The sequence below is a fragment of the Perca flavescens genome, chromosome 13 (genome assembly GCF_004354835.1).
Source record: "Perca flavescens isolate YP-PL-M2 chromosome 13, PFLA_1.0, whole genome shotgun sequence".
Taxonomy (NCBI): domain Eukaryota; kingdom Metazoa; phylum Chordata; class Actinopteri; order Perciformes; family Percidae; genus Perca; species Perca flavescens.
The window spans coordinates 23,706,346-23,730,424 of record NC_041343.1 but is presented as its reverse complement, the minus strand read 5'-3'; the positions used below and the strand labels follow the sequence as shown (position 1 = coordinate 23,730,424).

Below are 24,079 nucleotides of genomic sequence, written 5' to 3'. Positions count from 1 at the left end.
AAGGTGGAGGAAGAGATAGATGGACGAGAGACAGAGTGACATAAATAAGGTTTGGTTAGTCTAGAGAAATGCTTTGGGTCAGGGGCAGAGAGGACGGTGAGCGACAAAGCAAGAGCGTCAGTTTTGGTAAGCAATGAGCTTGAAAGCGTGAAAAGGTTGATCATTGGGGGTGCCAAATTTTATTTGCTGAACATAGGATTCCTGCTGTGTGAACAGATATGTTGATTGACTGAAATGGAAACTATTTAAAAAGCAAAAAAAAATGGTGGATGGTGCTGATGTTGAGCACAGCTGTGTGGTTTGGTTCTTTAAATTTATTCAGCAAAGATGGAAGCATTTGTCACCACCAGAGGGCGGCCTAGCATTACAGAGTGAGAGGTTGGGAGACAAGGAACATACTCCTTCACATCTCAAATGTCTTCTTGTTTGTAAGTGCACGGACTGAATTCCGACCCCATACACATCTTACAATAATCCATTAATATTTTCACCATCCAAATCATATTGTTTGTTTTTAACCTGCATGCAGTAACTGCTGGGGTTGTTTACTGCACCTGACAAATTCAGTTCTAGCAGCAGAAATATATAAATAACAAGATGCATAAATAAAGACTTTTTAGTTTACTGCTTAGAAATAGTGAATTCAGAAGATACATTTCCCGTCTGAGTTGTGGTGTGATATTGATGATAAATGATTGACCAATTTTCTAATTTCTTTTTATTCTTAAATTTATACTGGCTTTTAGTTTGTATGACAAGAGGTGGTTTTGGTTGCTGTGGGTCGGAGGCCTTGTGTACGAGACCCAGCAGACAACTTGACGAACTGGCAAAAGCACTGTGGCGAGAAAGACTCAGTCTGCTGCAAGCATGTCTTACAAGATCGTTCAGGGTCAAATGTGTCAATTTACAGTCGCAGATTAAGCAAATGCACACACAAAAAAAACATCCAGCTGAACAATATGAAGACATTGTAGCTCTGTCAAACTCACAGTGGGGACACAAGGCTTGCAGTCTTATTTTTTTTATTGTTCCTGTGCGTGTCCTTGAAAAACAAAAATGCCTGCAGCATGGGACGGCATAACAGGATCTCACACAACATTTGCTTTAAAAAAAATGCAATAGCAAGAAAAAAGCAGTTAATGTTCTGATGGTACTTAATAGTGTGTGTTTCTGTGTGTGTGCGTGAGAGAGTGAGAGTGTGTGTGTGTGTGCGTGCGTGCGTGTCAGCCGTTTGTATTCTGCAGCAGCGACTAGCTTGGCTCAGCTCAGTTTGCCTCGACTGGACTCGTCCTGTTTACAGCACACTGGCTCCAATAGGACTTTTACAGCAGTTGCCCAATGAAAGCTGACAGGAGATGAACATGGCAAATGGAAAACTCAGGCATTTTTTATGTGCTGTAAACAGGAGTTTATGATGCAGAGCAATGCTTGTTGTTTTTCCTATTACTTTCTTGGCTCGGTCTGGCTTGGTCCGACCAGCAGGCTACGATACCTGGAGTAGGAGGCGGCGCTGGAGAGGTTGGAGGAGTAGGGCTGCCTGAATCCACAGGGGGACAGGGCAGGATAGACTGGCTGGCTCTGCCTGCCACGGCACAGCAGAGGGGGAGAGACAGCAACAGTTGATGCCTTTTAGCTTTACAGGTAAAGCTTTACTGTGATATAGAGGCATTGTTTTAGGGAATTTTAGGCGTGCATATTGTCGTGCAATTCATCATCTTTGTTTGCATTTTGAAAACATTTCTTCTCAGTTTGAATGTGGATTCTTAGAAAGCTGGACTGGTTCAATTTCTCTACATTTCGGTCTTATTTTTGTTGGCCTGTAATTTATATTCTATTCCTTATAATTTATATAAATTGTTTGTCTTGCTGTGAGTTTTAGGAGAGACCTTTGGACAAGCCTTCAGCTTCCCACCTCTCCCGTACAGTTCTTTTGATGTATATGCATATAAACGTGTGTATATGCGTAAGTGTGTTTGAATGTATGAGTGCATTTCTCTTTTAAAATGCTACATTTGTAATATGCAAACAAATAATAAAAAAAAAATACTTTAGTAAATCAAAAAAATCTCATTGTTCAATAAAGTTCAAGTTATGTATTATATGCACAACAATTACAATTGGCAATGACAATCTTAAGTCTCAGGCTCACTCCAACAATACCAATTAAATATGTATAAAAAAAAAAGAGAATGAAGATCACACAAGTAAAAACACGAGAGATAAATAATAAACAATCAAGTAAAATCTTGGGGTTTAATGCTTCTTTGCATCTATGGTAAGTATCCATCGTAGAAGCTCTTGTGGTGCACGGTGATCCCCCCCCGGAGAGTCTGGATCAGCACTGTTGACAGCGGTGTGTCAATACTTGGCTTACCGGGAACAGAAACACACACACTCACACACCACGGGAGGTCGAGGGTGGGGATTGGATGTAAGCAAGAGCCTTTGATATGTAGAAAACCGCATTTCTACCTCCTGAGAGCCCATCCCGAACCACCCCCTTCAACTGATTCATTCTTATGTTTCAACATATGCAAACACACGCACTTTAATCCACATCTAGCATTTAAACCACCTTTACAATCATCATTATCACCACCACACACACACACGTCCTCTCTCATCCTGACTGGTCACACACTACAACACAGGTCACGTGTTGCTCAGATAAAGATAAATCAGTTAGTTCAAACTAACTGATCGGCTTTTAATTTCAACAGGCACACACCAGGCATACGTCCATCAGTCCATTAATCAGTTGGCCCACCAGACCTCATATACACCATCATACAGGTCACACACATCAAACAGCAGCTCCTGAGTGATGGTGACGCCACACTCAAACAGAAACAAACCTCCCGTGTGACAGGCATGGCTGGACAGAGGAATGCTGGGAATGAAATGAAAAACTAGGCGACCTGCTCCATTGTGCTGGCTGCTGCGCCTTGTGCATGTTCTTTGTTACCCTTTGACTACCAGTGACAAAGTAATTACATCCCTACAAACTGATTTTTTGATTCAGTCAAAGGTAATGGCTTTGAAAATGTCTGTGAATGACTGCAGAGGGGAATCGTTTTCATGCTTACAGTAACTAATTGATCTGACACTAAAGGCCTCAAAAAGACCTCTGACTGCCCTCCTGCTATACAATTTCACTGTCTTGAAGTACAAAAATATCATAAAATGTGAAATAAAATAAAGTCATATTTCCTTACGTTCGGGCTGTTACTTGCCATTTTAGGCACACATGATCTTCAACTTCACACGTAGTTGTAATATACAGGGTTTGAACTTCTCTCTGTAGCACTCTTTTTTTCATGTTACACAACTATTTCTGCCACCTTTTTTTTTTAAGATTATTTTTGGCCATTTTTAGGCCTTTATTGACAGGACAGCTGAAGACATTAAAGGGGAGAGAGAGAGAGAGGGGGAATGACATGCAGCAGAGGGCCGCAGGTTGGAGTCAAACCCGGGCCCGCTGCGTTGAGGAGTAAACCTCTATATATGGGCGCCCGCTCTACCAACTGAGCTATCCGGGCGCCCAAATATTTCTGCCACTTTTATTGTGAACAATAAAGTGCAACACTATGAATGTCTTCCAGGTGAAATTGCCTGAAAATACATGCCTATATCCCCACATTTAAACCCTAACGAGTCTCCCCCATCTCTATGACGGACAGCTTTTCACCCCCTTTTGCCTTTCTACGAGGTCGAACAACACAAACTAGCTCTTTCCGAGCATAATCCGACCTTTACAGGCCATCATCGTTCCTTAAGGAAACATGTGGAGGCTGTGCTTCACTCTCACTCGGCTTGTTTGATAGAAGTTAAAGAGGCTTTATCACATCCCCTTCAGCTCTTGATTCTCACTGTATTTAATAATGCAACATGTTTGTGAGACTCTTGCTCCCACCACAGCGGTCGCCACTGCAACGCTGCATCTTTACAAACAACAAAACACATCTCAAATAATTACTGACCCCCTCCTGGTCCAAGGCAACTAACACACCAGCCAACAGGCCCGGGGGACCTGTGGAGGTGGTCATGGAGGGGCAAGGGTGGGGAGACCAGGCAAATAGTGAAAACAACAGTAAACAACAGTTTGACATTTAACCACTCATTCTCTATGTTCTCCCCTCCTCCTCCTCCTTCTCCTCCTCCTCCTCCCTCAACAAAGAAGCACACTACAAGGGGCCAAAACAAGCAGATAATCTGGGTTAAAGGAGATTAGCTGTTAATATTTGTGAAAATCCTCAGTGAAATGTCTGAAAAAGATAAAACGCCTGTAAATCACAGACTTGAGAAATGTCTGGGGACAGACATCTCGTCCTACAGAAACATGAAAAACAGACATAAACACACATGTATGTGTACAACTGCACAAACAAAGTTTTAAGCTTCCGTTCCAAATCTCCATGACATTTGATGTAAGCCTTTAACTGCTCCCGTGGGGGATTTTGTCCAGGCACAGATACTGTAGGTTGCAATAAATGGATTTGTGTTGATCCATAAATCAATGGAACACATTATAAATTAACAATCAACCAGCAAGACATCGCAAGCTCACAATCGACTCAGAATTGATGGAAACTTTAAATGAAATGACTAAATGCGGAGCAGATGTGGCCGTTGCAGACGTCCCACACAACAGAGCTTTCTATAATGCTACTGCTTTTTCCCCTATAAGGAACCATCAGGGACATCAAGACACAAGCTGAGAAACTGATACATTATTTTGGGGTCTTTGCTAATTTATTTAAGGCCAGAATCTACCTAAACCTGCCAACATTTTAAGGAAGACAGCGAGTTCCATATATGTGAAGGTACTGTATTTACCATGACTGCTCACTGCTGTCTCTATTTTCTCTTTTTCATTTCTTGGCAACAAAATCCAGTTTTAAACCACATTAAGTCTCTTCAATGATAATTGGATTGTAGTCAGTACAAACACGCATTTGGAGGACATGCTTGTGACTACACAGATATATACTTTATTTTTTTTTTTTACATAATTTTTTGGGCTTTTCTGCCTTTAATATAACAGGTCAGCTAGGTGAGAAAGGGGAGAGATAGGGGGAAGACATGCAGGAAATCGTCACAGGTCGGATTTGAATCCTGGACCTCTGCATCGAGGCATAAACCTCTTAGTATACGTATGTGCGCCTGCTCTGCCAACTGAGCCAACCCGGCCACCACGATACATACTTTTAGTGTCTGTAACATGTTTTTGGTTGACATTTCTTTTAAATTTTGCAGTTGTCCACATTCCTTTTGTCTTGACAAGAGGCCACAAGTTGAAGTAAGAGTCCTAAACACAGAGGATCAAAGGTGGTTTCTATGCCAACAGGGCCTTGGGTTAGCTACTCTGACACCAGGTGAGACAGTGATGTATGTGACCCAGGTCAGAGTGTGTATGTGAGTGTGTATGTAATGCTGGGGAGATGATGATGATGATAATAATGATGATGATGGTGGTGTTTGGGAAAGTAGAGGTGAGTTGTGAAGATTAGCAGAAGATGTTTTTGGGTAAAATGAATGTTTGAGGATTAGGGGTTAGATAAGATACGGATTAATGGTGCAGAAAAATCACCAGAGTTTTGCACTAAACAGCAGAAGCATGTTGGTAGGGCTGGGACAAATGATTATTTTCATTATTGATTAAACTGCTGATTATTTTCTAACCTATTTCATTAAATGTTTGGTCACAAAAATATCAGAAAATAGTGAGATATGTGTGTCACAATTTTCAAAGTGCAAGTTGACATATTTGAATTTCCTTGTTTTATCTGACCAACAGTCCAAAATGCAAATATGTTTAGTTTATTGTCACAGAAGGCTAAAAAAAAAACAATCAGGAAAATCTTTATATTTAGAGGCTGGAGTTGCCAATTAATTTTATCAGCTAATCAACTAATTGACTAAAAAAAAATAAATTCTTAGTTCATCATTTAAAGGGCAGACCTAGTGTATTCCTTTAATGTTGGGGAAAGATTGTGAGTTACACAGTAACGAGGTCATCACAAGTACACACAGGACTGAGTGAGTCACAGTATGTACAGATGTGTGTGTGTGTGTGTGTGTGTGTGTGTGTGTGTGTGTGTGTGAGAGACACTCACCAGCCCATGGAGGGAGTGATCTGGCTGACGCCGCCTGGAGGGAGGGAGTAATACCCCGAGAGGTCCTGGGACTGGTGCCTGTGAACGCCTGGAGGACACACACACACACACACACACACACACACACACACACACACACACACATCATTGTATTACTCTTTTCTCTCTTGCATTTTGTCACTAAAGACCTCATAAGTACAGACACACTAAATAAATGTTGCCATTTCCCTGTCTTTTTGTCTTTTAAACACACACATACACATACACACACTCATTAGGTCAGTTCAGCCCTGGCCCCAGGTCTGATGGGCTATTAATAGTCTGGGAACCAGGTATTAAAACACAAAGATACCCTTAACACAGGTCACACACTTCTGTTCCCATCCTGTCACAGTGTGTCTCTGAGAGTGTGCATGTGTTAGTAGTGTGACATAATACTGTGTGTTGAGTGCGTGTGTGTGTCGGACCCTCCGCTGGGAGCTGATGTCGCCAGTTGGTTTCACTGGTTTATTCTACACAAGTTAAGTTCCCACATTTTAAAAACACACACAGATAGGGGTAGACACACACCCAAACAAACCCTTTTGCATTCTTCATTTTCTACTTTTAGCAGAAATGTTTTCCAACAAAAGAAACAGACAGACTCTCTGCCCTCACACAGTAAATATCCAGTCTCTCTCTGTCTCTCTCTTTGTGCCCTTCAAAGGAAGTCATTTGTCAACAGGCAGCACCTAGCACTTAGCGCGGCCCGACTGCTAACCTGTGTTTGCAGCAGAGGAATGCTGTAGATGACTGTAATTTGGCCGCGGCTCCGGGCCTGTTTCAGGACCCCGAGCCACTATAAATCTGGACGACAGGAATGTGACTGAGTCAGTCGACCTGTCTCACCACTCCGATCCTTCCTGCCCTCCCACCACGCCCTTCCTCCCTTCTCTTCTCCTCCATCATCCTTTCCTACTGCCCTCAGCCCTTCCACTGCCCAGACTCTTTTACTCCACGTTTTCTCACCTCTCTTTTACCTTTACCTTACTTCTCACTCTTTCATTACACACCTCAACTCCTTTCCTTCCCTCTCTCATCCTTCCCTTCATCCATTCCAAGATTGATCCATCCCCCTATTCTACTTTTACGGTCACTCACGCATTAATTCTCGCTATCATCTCTGCTCTCACCTGGTTTATTCTCTACGGTAACAAGATAAAACACAATCCTATGTTGTCCTGTAGACATCTCATTAGTCGCATCTATCTATCTATCCATCTATCCATCCATCCATCCATCCATCCATCCATCTATCTATCCTGTGACAATGACAATTAGGGCTGGGTATAGGGTTGGGCATCAAGAACCGATTCCTACTTGGAATCGTTTAAAAAATTACGATTCCAGTGCAATTGTTTTTTTATTGGAATTGTTTGGAGGATTTGGTTTCAAATCTAATCATGGATTCCAAATTTAACATGTGCAAGTTTTGGTTTCCGTAGCGGCCAGGCGCGTGTTGTGTTGCAGCGATGGAGCGCAGTAAGCGGCGCTCTAGTGTGGCTTTATTTTACGTTGAAAAAGCCCCGTCAAACTGCAACCCACCATTGAATCAAAATAAAACTTTCCTCTTATTTGGGATATAAGCATGTGACCCGTTTCAACTCCACCCCTCAAAAGAATCGATAAGAACCGGAATCGAAAGGAAGAATCGCAATTGGAATCAGATTCGTTAAAACGATGCCCAACACTAGCTGGGTATTGTTAAAAAAGAAGAAATATTTGAGATGGGATTTCAGAACGGGGGAAAACACTCAACTCTAGGTAGAACGTCTTGTAGATTGTAGCAATATGCTACTTTTACAGTTCACCATGTAAGCATTAAAACAGAAAAGGTTTAGCGCCATGTTAAATAAAAAAAAAAGGTTGTAGTCCTGCCTCAGCGATAGTATAGTACAAAAACAGCAGGGTATCTTTGCCTCTGCCTTCAAACTGGACTTCAACACACACCAACATACTGTAGGCCATTTTGTTGTTTTGCCAGAGGGCTATCATCAGGCTGAATGTGCCCGTAGGCTAGTATAGATGTTTCTGTCTCTTAACGTTGTAGAGGATTAAAGTGAAATGTCTTTTGATTAAATCTCAGTTGAACTCAACAGATTGCCCCATTTAACCATTTATAATAGATATCGACTGTTAGGAATACAGATGAATAACAGCATTAATAACAATGAATGCTAATGCTTCTTTTGATACCGAGATGGTGAACTTCACATCCTTTTTCGAAATCACCCATATGAAATGACTGTATCCCTATCATCTAAACAGAAATCCTAAACACAGTTTTATTCTGACTAATCTAATCTGTCAAACCTGGATGTGATGGTAACATGACGCTGGTTTCTGTAAGTCACGTTTTTGCAGCCTTGTTTGTTGTTGGGAAACCTGAAGGGGAAAATTAGCTGCAGTAATGGGGCAGTTTTCTTTGGAATGCCCCTTTTAAAGCGGCCGTCTAATGACAGCTAAAGCAACTATCTCACGGTCTCCATGTCAGCGTCTCGGGAAACAACTTAAAAAGGAAACCATTTGAGTCAAATCTGACTCTGCGTGAGCTCAGCATCAGAACGTGTGCATTTTGAAAGACCGGAGGAGCTGAAAATAGTATTCCTGCACTGCTAATGTGCTGTGGTGGTTATAACCACTGAGAGTGAAAGTGCTGCAGCATCTGAGCCTTTAAATGACTTGACAAGCAGCCGGTGTGGTGTACATAAAAGAGCCCAAGACCAGAAGAAACTTTGTAGTGTTTTGTTACAGTAAGGGCGGTAATAAGAGCTGACAAATTTTACTCAAAGTACAGGAACAGTTACTTTTGTTAAGAGCAAACATCAAAAGTCACAGTAATAGCAGAAGTCAGTTTTTACAGTGTAAAACTACAGATTATAAAAGCTATGTCTAATATGACTCCTTTAATATTTGCCCTTATTATTCCGCACATTTCATTTCCAATACAGTTTCCCTTTTTCATCGTGCAGATTTTAAGCAGAGAGTCTCACACTCTTGCCATCAGTCATCTGAAAGTAAACATAGGGTTCATTTTTGTTTTCTCTAATAATTAAAGGCAACAAATTACTTTAGAAGGTATAGTTACTTTAATGCAATGGTAATTGGAAGAGCTACGGTCATAAGCAATGTTAAGCTTGGAAATCAAACTCAATTGAAAACTTAAACATGTTATTTTTAAACTAAATTCAAAAACAGAAATAAAAGAAAACAGAACTGCCTCAAAAGATGAGGCTGCCATTACCTTATAACAAAAAAATAAAAACAATAAATAAATTCCAAAATGGGTCATAAATATATAGGTAAATATAAAGTCAAACATTTGAGCAAACACCTACTCAAACAGGAATAAAGATTGCATTTGTTGGGGACTATTTTCAGCTGCAGATTAATACACATTTGGTGCTCTTGTGAGTTTTTACAGCAGCAGGATGGCGTGTGTGGATTTGACCCAAATTAAAACACCATTATTACTATCATTATCTGAGGCTATTAGTGGTTCCCCGCACTCAGTTTAAAACTAGAGGGGATCGATCATTCCAAGTAGTGGCTCCTAGGCTGTGGAATGTCTTGCCTCCCTCTCTACGTTGTGTGAATTCTGTCAAATCTTTTAAAAAGCAATTGAAGACTCTGCTGTTCAAGCAGGCTTTTAGTTAGTTGAGTTTTTTTTTTATGATTGTTTGTTATATTTTCTATTTGTATTTTAATTTTCTTGTATTTTAATTTGTTGTATTGTATTACAATTTATTGTGAAGCACTTTGTGATTTTTATCTGTGAAAAGTGCTATACAAATAAACTTTACTTACTTACTTACTTACTTGCTAATGAAGGAACATGTCACTCAGTGCAATGGTCTGGCTCCCTGATGTGGTTTTAGTAGTTTTTGGACAACAAAATGGACAACAGAGCCATAGCACAGATGAATAAGCTATATCAGGTTTTACATATACAATACTTGTAAGTAGAAAGTTTTGGTCCTTTCATGGATTTGTTGATGATAAGAAAAATATAGAATTATCGCCAGCCTTATTCTTTAAATAATACTTTAAAAAAACTCAGAAATGCAGTGACAATCCAAAGTTCTGCTCAGGTAACTGAACCATGTTGTTTGCAACTAGTTACTTCACACTACTGCACAATCTGTGCTCATCTTGCACATAAAAGTGTGACCACGAGCAGACATGTTTCATTTCTGCTTTTTCTTTTTACACTCTATTGTCCAAGCCAACAGTCATATTTGAGAAACAGTCAAAGCAATGTGACGGTGCTGGATCGACTGGGAACAGCTACTTTTAAAATCACATGCTAAATGTGGTGTTATGGTTGACTGAAGTGACTGGACTGAACAGCTGGGTTGCACAATGTCAAACACAAACCGGCAGGAAAAGTCTCAGATTAAATTAAATGTAACTCAAATGTAAACCTAGTTTGGTAAATCTAAGATATACGTTTTAAACAATAAAAAAAAGTAACCTATTGTGTTTGGTTAAGAACTATTTTGAGATGAAAAAAAAAGCAAAAACAGAAACATTTAAAAATGAAATCTAAATATACATACATTTATAAAGTTCTAACACACTTTAATCCTCTAGACCAATTCAACATTTTTTTGCTGTTCTATGAAAAGGTAATTCTCCATTCCACTTTTTCCACTCTGCTGTCAGATATAACAGTGATATCAGAGTGAGATTTTAATTTGCTGTGATCTAACAAGTGTACTTACACGAGAACACATAAACAGACAGATTGTTAACAAGCTCTCTGGTTACCATGGAAACTGGCATCCTTGCATTCCTGTCATTGTCATTGTAAGTCTCTTGCCATATCGATGTGAGGTGATGAGCTAAAGCAGCGGGGCTCAGGTGTGACAGTTTGCACCTTCACTGTCTGGGTTTTTTCCTTTTTTAAGGTCCATACCTTAAAAAAGAATCAAGTACTGATACCCAGTCCTTTTTTTTTTTTTTTTTTTACTTTCACTATTAAGGGAAAGTTTAGGGGTTTATAAAAGTTAAACTCTACTAAAGGTCACTCAGTAACTTTTTTTAGGCAGCAGTGAAGACAGACAGTGGGCGCTGATGGAAACAACACAGGAAGTAAACTGTTCAGTGAGAATAAAGCGAGAGCTGTGAGCTCAACTCTCAACAAAGGAGGTTAAAGAAAGAGAGGTGTCAACTTTGAGCTGAAATATAACAAAAGACTTTCCTTGTTCACAAACAATGCATGATTATTATAGTAAGCGGCTGTCATCTACAATGAGCTGAGTTCACAGGAACATCCTACTGGCTGCCAACATGACGACAACATGCCTCTGAAGAGTAACAGGAGTTAAAAGATGAAATGTTATACTGATGCGCAACCCTCGTATTTTATCATCTGTGTGGCGATGTAGAAAGAGGGACACAAAAAGCCACAAAAAAAGATTAAAGAAAAAAGGAAGGCAACTGGTGATCACATCTCTGATTTTCCTTCAACCTTTACATGCAAGTCATGCATGAGAGGTATAATGATAGGCCTGGAGATGGGGTGCGAGAAAGAAACTGGCAGAGCACAGAAATTACAAGAGCTCAAATGATTACAGGAGATATATAAAGGTGAAGCCTGAGGAAATGTAGAACTATAATTTGACAATTGTTCACAGACAATAAACAATCAAAACAGTTTCAGCTCAAAATATTTCTATCTATTAAAAAAACACATTACTTACATTGTTGTAGCAGTGGAGCAGAAATCACCACAGCAGTTACCTCTATCATATCATATCACACCAACTATGAGTGTGAAGAAGTGATTAAATGGTGACAGCACTGAGAGAGGCATTGGGATGCTATTTTAAATGGGCAAGAGCCTTAACATTATGCAAGTATGCACAGATTCTATAATGCTGACCCCACTGCATGCTTCTTGTACAAACTGAGTGCTAAAATTAAAAGGGAAAACATGACTGTTTGGCAGGGAAGCACTGAAATTACACATTTGTTAATCTAAATAAATGCGGGTTTTATACTGGGTGGCGTAAACCTGCACTGATTTACAATGTGCACATACTCCTCTTCAATTGTGGTAAACATGGCATATTGCAGCCAAACAGACTGAACACAGGCTGCTTTTAAATAACCAAGACCAAAAAGAAAGGGTGTTTACCAAGGTACATAAATGTCACACCTGCGTTCATATTACCATTGGATAGCCTCACAGAAATCATTAATCAGGCTTTTGAATGCCTCAGCTGAGTGTTTGGCCTTTGCCTATTCTCAGACTTTGTCCCCTGCTGGCCACTGTATGCTCTCTTCAACCTTGGAACAATCAAATTAAAGCAAAAGCATGACTCCTGATAGACTGCTCTCTATTAGAACAGTAGCATCTAAACTAGTGATTCCAAACCAAAGATGAATCAGTGGAGTTACGAGATGATTAACAGCAGAAAAAAGCAAGAATAATACCATTTCTGCTTACAAAATTCCCCCTTGTTTCTCTGACTTTTCTCAAATGTTTGCTCTTTTCTTATGAATACATGGATCGTTTCATTTTTTTAGAACTCAAAAGATTATTCAAATATAGAAATAGACAAAAGGACAATCTGTCTTTGGTTGAACTGGTCACAACTTGCAGACACATGCATCCACTGACGAGGCAAGTTGACCGTTGATGGGTCATGAGCCAAAAGCTTCGGGAACTGGTGTTCAAAACTTGCTAAAACCGGTTACTATTTCTATGAAATGTCAAATATTTGAATTATAAGAAAGGTGGGCCAAAACATCAGCTTTTCAGTTATACAGTACACTACATCTCTAAATCATCTTGAAAATCACATAACATTTTTCATGCTTTCCAGTGCTCAAAAACCTCAGATCAGCTTTCATCCCACTTCTCATCATACTTTAGCTTTGATCTTCTGACTTTCTGCCAACAAATATAAAACTATAAAGATCCATGTTTAGCTCAGCGATGCAGCAGAACAGTTTGAGGACAGCAGAGTAAATAGTTGTGCCGAAAAATGACATCACTGATGAGGTAACCCCTACCTGTGAGGAGCTGATGAATGATATGAGGAGTGAGGTAAGGTGGTATGTGTGTATGTGTGTGTGTGTGTGTGTGTGTGTGTGTGTGTGTGTGTGTGTGTCTGTGAACACTGTAGTGAACAATGTAGTCAGAATTCAGGTGAGATGGTGTGAGGAAGGTTATGTGCAGCAGTGTGTGTGTGTGTATGTGTTTGTTAGAAGCAGGTGGCTCAGTCTGTCATTAAGGGCTGAGTCACTATGCTAGCGTCAGTCATGGACACACACATACAAAGTCTAGACCAGACAAGGGGAGTGTTTTTGTAGGATAAAGGGGGTTTCCAGACAGAGCATGCAGAAGATTGCCTGAGGTCACACTCCAATATCTTATCAGAGCCAAGAAAAGACTTGTTCAATTGAAGTTTCTTCTTTTGCTGTCAATCTCTTTCTCCCCTACTGTTTTCTCACTTTTCTCTGAAAAAAAGCTACTTGCTTTCCTCGTAGAGCTAGGCGATATGGAAAAAAAATCTAATATCACGATATTGTTGACCAAATACCTCAATATCGATATTGCGGGGATATTGTAGGGTTGACATGTGGTGTTTACAAAAAATATTTACACAATGAGATTTTTGATAAATAATCATCATCAATGTGTATATAATAACTAAGTGGTTAAAGGCAAATAATGGAAAAGCTAGAACAGTCTGGTGAGTTCAAAAAATTACATCACTTTACTGTAATCCAGCCATTAAAACCAGGGACAGATAACTCTTGTGTCATATCACGATATTACGATATCCAGTCTCATATCACGATATCGATATAATATTGATATATTGCCCAGCCCTATTTCCTCGTCATCCACTGTCAAAATTCTTCAATTATCATTCAGACTCAGAAACTGAGAAACTCTCTGAAGTGTCTGAGGAAAACCAAGGCAGTGTTAGAGGACCAATGAATTGAACAGGGAGCGATTTCATGGTTATCAGCTGTATGAAATAGTGAGTTATGTTGCTGACCCCTGCCAAATGACTAAGACAGTTTTCACTGTTAGCGATGACTCCAATCTGCAGTGTAGTTTATGAACTACACTGCAGATTGGAGTCATAAATAAAATTACCAATAAATGTAGAATAAATTCCATGGCAAAGCTCCGGTCCAAAATAAGTGTTAAGTCTCATGCAAGTATTAATTCATTCATTCCAATGCAATGAAAGTTGCTCATCCAGCACATATGCCAAAAAGAATTCTCTTTGTTGTTTCCCCCTTATTGTGCAGCATTAGTGTCTCTTTTCCTGAAACTACTGTATTAGCTCCTACAAAAGGCTGTGTACTGAGATGATGGCGCCTACATTACCCACAATGCAACTTGACTGCAAACACTTCAATTGGAGATTTGGGTGTGTTCGGCTAGTAGCTGCTAATTTAGCCTCAAGCAGAGATGAGGAGCGGGCTACAGAGGTCTGGTAAATTCTAGGGATGCACCAAATCCAGGATTCGGGTTCAGATTTGGCCGAATATTGGGCTTTTTGACGGGGTTCGGTTTCTGCCGAACCTTAGAATTTTTTTTCCACCGAACCGAACCCTACGCTTGCACTACGCTGGTCGACGTAATGACGGTGCCATCGATTACGGGAAGGTGTTTACGTAGGTGGACCGTTCAATGCAGTAGGCTGTGAGAAAGTGAAAATGGAACTTGTGAGCAGAAAAGGTGTTACTTCCAGTCAAAAGAAGGCGATTCAAGTCGAGCTACATGTTCAGTTTGCAATGCAGATTTGTCTCGTAGTGGCAAGGACCCTAAACAATACACAACATCGCCGCTGTTAAAACATTTGCATATGAAACATCCAAAAGAATATGAGTTGTGGAATCTACAGACAGCAGCAAAAATGCACTAACTTCAGGTACGGCAAAGGAAAAGACAGTCACAGCTAAAGACAGGGCCTCTCCCGGGCTGTCAATGGACAGTTAATGGACTGAGGATGGGAGTAGGATTCAAGAGAATCTTAACCAGTGGCTTCGGTATTTGGCCGAACCCTAAAAATCTGGATTCGGTGCATCCCTAGTAAACTACTTTGAATTCCACACCTCCAGCTTTATTTTCTACTTTTAACTTGTAGTCAGCCGCAACCAACCAATTTATCAGATTTTGCGCAGCTCCCTCTGGAGCCAAAAAAGGCTTTTTACAACTTTTTTCACACCTGCACTAATACTCCCCAAGATCTAAAAACAGACAATGTGTAGAATCAGTGGAGCTCACCTTTAACACATGTATGATTAGTCCTCTGGGGACCATGAATGTGCTAAATGATTTTGGCTAGTGACGCCAGACAAAAGAGGATGAGGTTGCCAAAATCCTCTGGGGATCAGGAATATATTAAGCAAATTCAAAAGTAATATGGTCAGCAGTTGAGATATCTTGATCTGTACTGCAAAGTGTGAGACATACAGCCAGACAGATGGCCCAACCAACGCTGCCGCCATTTCAGCTCCGCCTCTTGAAAGGCAAAAATCCTACAGTCTTTAAATGTCAGGGAGTGTTTGTTTGTGACTTTCAAACAGAGCAGTGTGTGTTTGTATGCACAGCGCTTGCTAAGGAGAACCTTGTGTTTGCTGCAGCGATGGCTTGTGCGATTGTCACTCTAATTGTTTCCATCTTGTGTGTGTGTGTGTGTGTGTGTGTGTGTGTGTGTGTGTGTGGCGGTTCCTTCAGAGGAGCAGGCCACTTCAGAGCAGCCATGGAACCGCCACAGGCTGACGGAGCCGGTACTGCCACTTCACACACTATGTGCGTGCCTGAGTACGTGTGTGTGTGTGTGTGTGTGTGTGTGTGTGTGTGTGTGTGTGTGTGTGTGTGTGTGTGTGTACGTGTGTGAGAGACCTCTTAATTGTGTGTAGTTCTGTATTTCAACAAGAATACAACATCAGTAATGTTTGTGTGTTAAACTGTATCTATGTCTACCTCTGTCTTGTGTGTGTGTGTGTGTGTGTGTGTGTGTGTGTGTGTGTGTGTGTGTGTGTGTGTGTGTGTGTGTGTGTGTGGGTGTCTGTGCACGTGTTCTCTTACCTGTCTTCTGGCTCATGTCTGTGGGCAGGTGTGGAGGACTTGGGCTGAAGTGCTCGTTGCTGTAGGGCAGGAGGGACGTCAGCGGATGCATCCCGTGAGACTGCTGCACCACCGACACTTTGTTGGACTGTTGACGAGACACAACAATACAAAATCAATTTAAGATTATAATGAATTTATACAATCTATCTTTTTTGCACTGACTGAATTGTTGATTTTCCATATCTTAGCAATTAAATGTTGAAATGTTATTATGGATAGAAATAATGGGTAAAATTATTAAATTAAGACCCAGTTGAAATAATCCAGGATGCAAGACTTATCATAATTTGAATTCTTTTTCTGTCCACCACATGAGAGATCACAAATTCAGCAAAGGAAAACTCATATAATAATAATAATATTAAAAACCATCTAAATTATTGTAATCACTAGGATGTTTGGCAATTGTATTTCAAGATTTAAGATAAGTCATTTAGCCAAAGACTACAGGACACGATCAAAGAACATCACAACGATGCATGTTTTCTTCTTTTTCATTTGCTTGAAGAAGACAAATTCAACCAGAAACCAACATGAAATGAATGAGACAAATCTCAATAATTTTCTTCTCTTAATTGAATCACTGTTGTTTAAAGATGAAAGATAACACAGATACACAATGATGCCAATGTCATTCTCTCAGATCATATTTACCTACACTGGTGAGGACATTTGCTCGCAGATATAAACATCCAATTGAACACATACACACACGTGTACAAGAATGAAAAATAGAAAGAAAGAAAGCTGGACATCTTAAATTTGGTTTGGAACAAACAAGATGCGCTGTTCTTTGCTCCCATAGGTTTTTAGTGCAGCAGGGAGGAGCAGGAGGCGGAGGTCCATTTGATCGATAAGCCTTTGATGATCAAGTGAGGCTGCGTGCGAGCTTGTTTGCTTTCATGTTTCTGTTTACAAATGGCTTTCAATAACTTATGTGAAATCCAGTTATTGCTAATGCTCACAGCATGCTGGCTGACATACGATATGTCACAGTGGTTTGCAATGTTGGAGGCAGCTAAACAGGCAGCCTTGAACGGAGTTACACTGCGTATGTTTGAACCAAGCCATGTGTTTTTGTGTGTGTGGACTGGGCAGTGTAACTATTTCTGTGGGAGGGAAGTATACTGTAAATATGTGTCTTTATGTGCAAGTGTGAATGTGTGTTTGTGAGTGGGTGGATGTGTAAGGATGGATCTATGTGTGTGTGTGTGTGTGTGTGTGTGTGTGTGTGTGTGTGTGTGTCCAAGCTGTATTAAGTCTTTGAAAGCTTGGCAGAGGCGCCGATTTTCATGCACATGAATATCTCTGAGAAAAGTTTTTAAGTTATTTTATTTTGTAAACTGAGATGTACATGCCTGTGTGTGTGTGTGTGTGTGTGTGTGTGTGTGTGTGCGCGCACACACGCGTTTGTGTGTGTAGATCCATTTGCATGAGTGTCTGTGTGCGTGGAGTGCACTACAGAGGGGCAGATCTGGTACTACTTGCTGGGCCTCCTGCTGAGTTACAAAGTGAATACCTTATCACTTAAAGGCAGAGCTTCCACACGCTACACTCCACATTAACACAAGCACACACTTTCAACGGCTCCTTTCCTATCCATCAATATCTTAAGGTCTCTCACAGTGGCCAGAGATACACGAACACACACAAACTGACCCTCATGTGTATGCTACACTGCTAGCTGTGGAGCTAAGATCAAACCGCTAAACTGCTTTTAATGTCAAGACATGAAAACAAAATGCACTGTCTCTGTACTAAAGAGCCGAAGGGTGGGAAGTTTGAGGGTGGGGGAGGAGGTGCAGGCTAGGAGGTAGCAAGGGGGCAGGGTGGAGGTGGTGGTGGTGGTGGTGAGGTTTTAGATAAGGTGGTCTGCATTCATTATAACCTGAAGAAGCCCTCACTAAAGCCCTTAGTTATTTTGTAGCTTGTGCAGCTGAAATTGGCTAGAGACGCTCGGTTGCTATATGACAACAACGGCTTAAGCCGAGCTTTGAGCAGAAAGCAGAGCAGTAGCCGAACGTTTATGTTAACCAAAACGTAATTTTCATGCATCAAACTGTGAAATATATGTGTGTAATATGTCAATAACTGGGTGAATGGAATCCTAAATGTTACTAAAAATGTTAACAAAAATCCATCTTTTCTCCGACTCGTAGTATTGTGTGACAAAAATAACGCAACAACCCACGGTTACTCGTTTTCCGACATGGATGTGACGTCACATTCGAGCTACTAGTCGCGATTACAAGACAAAAAGAACGCACCATTAGATGTCAGGCTGAGAGGTGGGAGGTAAAACTGAAAGCGGTTGTTCTCCTACTGGGAGGAGCCTTGTAGGTTAAGGTATATGCAAACATTTTGACAAAAGAAAGATAGCAGAATTGGTCCTACAGAGAAATGTTTTAAAAAAGGTTTAAAATTCAATGCAACTGTGCAGCCATAAAAGCTGCCTGTCCTGGTTCTATGGCCACATGTACATCTCACTGGGGCCAGATTTGATCAAATGTATCTCTAATGACTCTGGTGCCTTCAGAGCATATTGGCTCCCAGATACACCTTTTGCTGCTCTTTTTCACCGTTTCTAACAAAAATCAAAAGGTTTTGAATTAATTTCTGCCAAAGGAAATGATGCAACACACCACACAACAATTTTTCAGGCGAAATCCCAAAACTGGGTAGTTAGCATCAGTAGTGAGTGCTATGTGTATAGAGATTACATGACATAAGAATCGGAATGAGCCTTGAATGTAAAGAATCTGAGTTTGTGACTGCAACACATATGTAAATGAGTTTTCGCATGTTACATAAAAAGACTAATTGTACACCACTGGAAACCAATATAACACCTGCCTGACGTAACACCTGCAGAAACATCAGGATTCAACGACACACACACACACACACACACACACACACACACACACACACGCACACGCACACACACACACACACACACACACACACACACAATCCAGAATACGTGACACCTCACCTACAGCGCATGTACAGACCCATGCACAAACACACGTTCTGTTTTGACTGATTCTACACATATGGATGCAAACACACACACACACACACACACACACACACACACACACACACACACACACACACACACACACACACACACACACACACACACACACATCTGTGCAGGGCTGCTAAGAGCCTTCAGAAGAAGTTGTGGCTCCGTTTCACGTGCTGAGGTCGATGTAGCCGTTTTGCTGTAACATTATAGCCGCAAAATCGTCCATTTATGTTTCCTCTTTTCCTCGGGGTAATTAGCCGGCCTTGAAGTGGCTTTCGTTGCGCCTTCCTTTTTTTACACACACTCAGGGAGGCTGACTGAGAGCACTCATTTAACCCATAATTATCAACCCCTCTGTATTTAAAAAAAAATCCCCCCCTCCTCCTCACCCCACCACACACATACACTCACAGAACTTACACATAATTACCTTAGCTGAAACAGACAAGTGTGTACATGCATGTGAAGGACACACACACACACACACACTCGCAAAAGATCAAATAACACTTTGGCATCTTTGAAACATAAACTCGCAGCTATGTTTTTGGTAACAGAAGAGTAACACATATGTTAAAACACACACACACACACACACACACACACACACACACACACACACACACACACACACACACACACACACACAGGAAAAGATCACTAACCCTTTAATTTACAGGAGTAGAGTTACCCACTCTTGCAGGCTGACATTAATTGTCAGAGAATAAATTCGTAGTACAAATCAATATTAAATACAGGGTTTTCAACTGTGACTGACTGAACCTTGATTGATTTATTTTTTTTAATAGGAAAATAATATTCATGGGGGCACATCTGCCTATAGGAAGCACTAATTATGTGCTGTTTCAGAAGTGTTGTTAGGACAGGGCAACCTCCAGCTCCCCAAGTAGGGTGTGCGCCCCATTTAGGCTGAGCCCTTGGCAGTGGCCCGGGTTCGAATCCAACCTGCGGCCCTTTGCTGCATCTCGTCCCATCTCTCTCTCCCCTTTCTTGTCTTCAAGCTATCTTATCAATTAAAGACCATAAAAGTAAAAAAAATAAATGTTGTTAGGACAGTCTTAAGGGGTAGAAAGGTATTTTCAGATGGAGGATCTGCTTCACACATTTTGTACGTATCTGAAATGAACAATATGAGTCACACCTCATTTCGGCAGCGACTGGCTAGGTGTGCTCACCTGGAGGTGTTTCCCTCTATATCCCCTGATGTTCTTTACATTTCCTCACTGTCTGTGTTCACTACAGACAATTCCACAATCTGGAATATCTATACTGTGAGTATGGAAAACACACTGGACCTACTGTAGAGACACAAAAAGAAGTCAATGTAGGGCAGCAAGGATGTGCTCGGGAGCGATGGTGATAAAACTGCCGTTTTTTTGCAGCATCAATGCAAACTGACACTGGGAAATAGGACAGACTCATGTCATGACTCAGCGACGCACACAAACACTGGACTGCAGTAATGTTTCGGACCGCATCTGGTCAGTTATGTGAATTTGGTTTTCAATGCCCAGCATTAATTAGCCTGTGTATCATCCTGCTGTGTTGTCCCTAGTGTCATTCTGGAGTGATTATGACACATTTAGTCTCGCTTACCAGACCTATCTCCACAGCGCTGCAGAGTAAGGTCTGGCCCCTCCATGCATACACTCCAGGATAGGAGAAGAAAACGGTCTGGGTTGTTTGCATTTCTTTAAACTAATCACAATCGTCCTGGGCGATTCTCAAAACTTGCCATTTTCAGAGAATAGCTTGCTAGCTCGAAGTTTGTTGTCGTTTCCCAAAATGTACAAAGTTTTGCAAGGCAAAAGACATCCGGGCGCCGGATCTTGTGGTGATTATCTGGTAATTGAATTGTTGTCAATCCAGACTCATTTGACGCAAGTAATATCTGCAATGATGGTGTTTTGGTGGTATGCAATTGGAGTGAGGTAGCCTCCTTTAAATCCTCTTTTCTTTCTTGGTAGCATCAACCTTGTGTCTTGACTTCAAGGTACCCACTGGTGCAATGTTTTCACGATTGGGTCCCTGTTTTGTGATTTACTCGACATGATACACATTCCCTGCCGCCGGTTTCACACGGTTAGTTCTACTCTGACAGTTGCTGGTGGGAAAGCGCAAGGAAATGTACCAATTTCCTAGCCTGACAAGCCAGACCCACATCAAGATGTTGGGTCTGGGAACTCACCATTGGCAGGGCTCAATCCGAGGGGCGGGATAAACGGTTGTCTTTCAAATTCCCTCTGCACGCAATAGGATAGCGCTACAACCAGGCAGAGCAACGCTAGTTGATAGATTAAACTTTTCCTGTATCCGGTCGGCAAAACTCCGAACACATCTTCCTTTTTTAAGAATGACTTCAGTTCCGTTCTTTGTTCTTTTCTCAAAGAAAAGCTTAACTCCAAGTCTTCCAGAGTCGCGGCCAAAGCCGATTTGAAAGACCGCTGTTCGCCAGCAACAGCAGCCATAAGCCCACCGACTCTACACACAATGTGATTGGCTCGGCCAGAGTTTGGTTTTTCCAGCGCGCAAGCCAACGGAGAGTTGCTAGACTGACCCTGACTGCAAATTACATTTGCTGCCGGTAGGGTGCGTCTAGATTTCTAGGCTACCAATTTCCCAACAAAGGCAGTGAACAAGAAGACTGCAAGGTAGCAAACATGGATGCAAACAATGCACAATTAAAAAGAGATGGAAATGTATTCAATGCTTTTGTCAGACCTTGAGCATTTTAGTAAGAAACATTGAACGTAAATATAACTTTGTTTACGAGAAAACAGAGATACAAGATAACTTGAACATTTGTTACACAATGTCTTCAACGGTCAAGAAACAGTAGTTGGTGCATATTGGTGGTTGTTTGACACATTTTTACACACTACATTGAAAGAGTCGTAGCATGCTGTGTATCACTGTACATACATTAATCATGTATGCAGCCATAAACATGAATAAACCCACTGCCAAACAACTGCAACAGCACTGAATAATAAATCTCCTGTTTGTTGATTACATCAAAGATGTAATTACTTCAAAGATGCGATTACTTTAAAGATTTCAATTAGACATCAACACCTTTTTAAGTGCGTCAGGTAATCGTACATGTAGCCCTCAGTCTCTCTGTAGTCTAATTTCACTTGAAAGGCCTTTGATTTATCAGCATATTGTTGCTGTCTTTTATCTCCACTCTGTTTAAACAGAAATCTACTGCTGAATACAAGAGTTAATGGGATCTCAGACGTCACTTGTTTGTAATGACGGCCCTACACTTTGACCCCGACATAAGCACGCGTGCGCGCGCGCACACACACACACACGTACATATGCATTTCATATACACATTTGTGCAAAGAAACGCAGTTGCATGTTATTGAACACACACACACACACACACACACACACACACACACACACACACACACACACACACACACACACACACACACACACACACACACAACCTCTAATGTATTCTTTAGCTTTTAGATGACAGACTAAGTAGATCCGTCTCTTTTTATATTTGAAGCGGAAATTAAAGTGCCCTCCCTTTTGCCCCCACCCCTCCACAGTGCTTTTGAGTCTAATGTCTTTAATCTCAAATTTCACGGAGATGACACATTTAAAACATTCATCCACTCTCTTTCTTTCACGGTCATCCTTGCCCTATTGTGGAGGAAATAAAGAAAATTAAAAAATATGCACAGTTGCTGGGAATTAATGGTGGATTCACCTTGTTCTCTGCAATCCTTTCAAGTGGCTGCAATCAAACTGCTTTGCAGGAAAGACCTTTCTCACAAAGACATCTGAGCTCAACGGCGCCATGTTTTGTCATCAAATGAATCGAGATTGCACTTAATAAAGCGTCCGTCAAAAAGAAATGAAAACAACCATTTCTAAATCGCGTTTTAGCGTGTGAATCAAACCAGATCCGCAAATTAACTGTTACAACAAATGTGCCACTCTAGGGAATAATTCCTTTGGTTGTGGTGCAACTTGGAAAATATTCTAAATGTATCAGCCAATTTTAAACTATTGCTTTAAATTTCAACTGTATGGATGATGAAATTACCTTTGGTTTGATTGGTTCGAATTTAAGGACACACACACACACACACACACACACACACACACACACACACACACACACACACACACACACACACACACACACACACGTTAGGGTTTGTGGGTGAACAGGAGGGGGGGAAAAACTCTGTCTACAGCGCGGTAAAATTCCCCACACCTGCATGCAGAGAGAAAGTGTAAAAAAAAGAATGACAGAAACCCAGACAAGATGTACAGAAAGAGAAAGAAAAAAAATGCAAGCAAGAGGAGAAGATGAGGTGGCAACTCCACACGAAAGAGAACTGAGAATCTCACGGAGCATCGGATCCCATTGAAACTCTTGGCCTAGATTAGACTGATATTAGATTTTATCAATATTTCATTTGATTATATAGACTCCCAGGAGAAAGCATAATGTATACGAAGTAAAAAGGCATGGCTGTGGGAAATACCTGAGCTGCGTGACATTGGGTAGACCGATTCTGAAACTGTCCCATATGACTAAGAAAACATTCATATGATTAAGATGACTCTGAAAAGAAATGCTGCCCCTCTTTGCTGAGAGGAAAAGGTTATACATGATGCCATTTGATTATTAGTATTATTATTATTAGCATGATTGTTTGCCAGAAAGCCTTTTATATTTTGCATGGAGAGACTGCAAAAATACAGTATACTCACGGAAAAGGAAAGATA

General features: G+C 40.9%; 1 protein-coding gene across 16 annotated transcripts in view; it reads right to left on the bottom strand.

Moving 5' to 3' along the window:
* tcf7 (transcription factor 7) overlaps positions 1-24,079 on the bottom strand; it is a 73,005-nt gene that overhangs the window by 11,213 nt on the left and 37,713 nt on the right. For 12 of the 16 annotated variants that reach the window (XM_028594872.1, XM_028594874.1, XM_028594877.1 and 9 more), the window contains 3 exons: positions 16,222-16,348; positions 6,117-6,204; positions 1,493-1,582 (listed from right to left, as the gene is read on the bottom strand). In XM_028594872.1, the coding sequence (XP_028450673.1) occupies positions 1,493-1,582; positions 6,117-6,204; positions 16,222-16,348 (305 nt within the window). The remainder of the gene's footprint in view (positions 1-1,492; positions 1,583-6,116; positions 6,205-16,221; positions 16,349-24,079) is intronic. The other 4 variants (XM_028594885.1, XM_028594876.1, XM_028594880.1 and 1 more) reach the window with 1 other exon arrangement.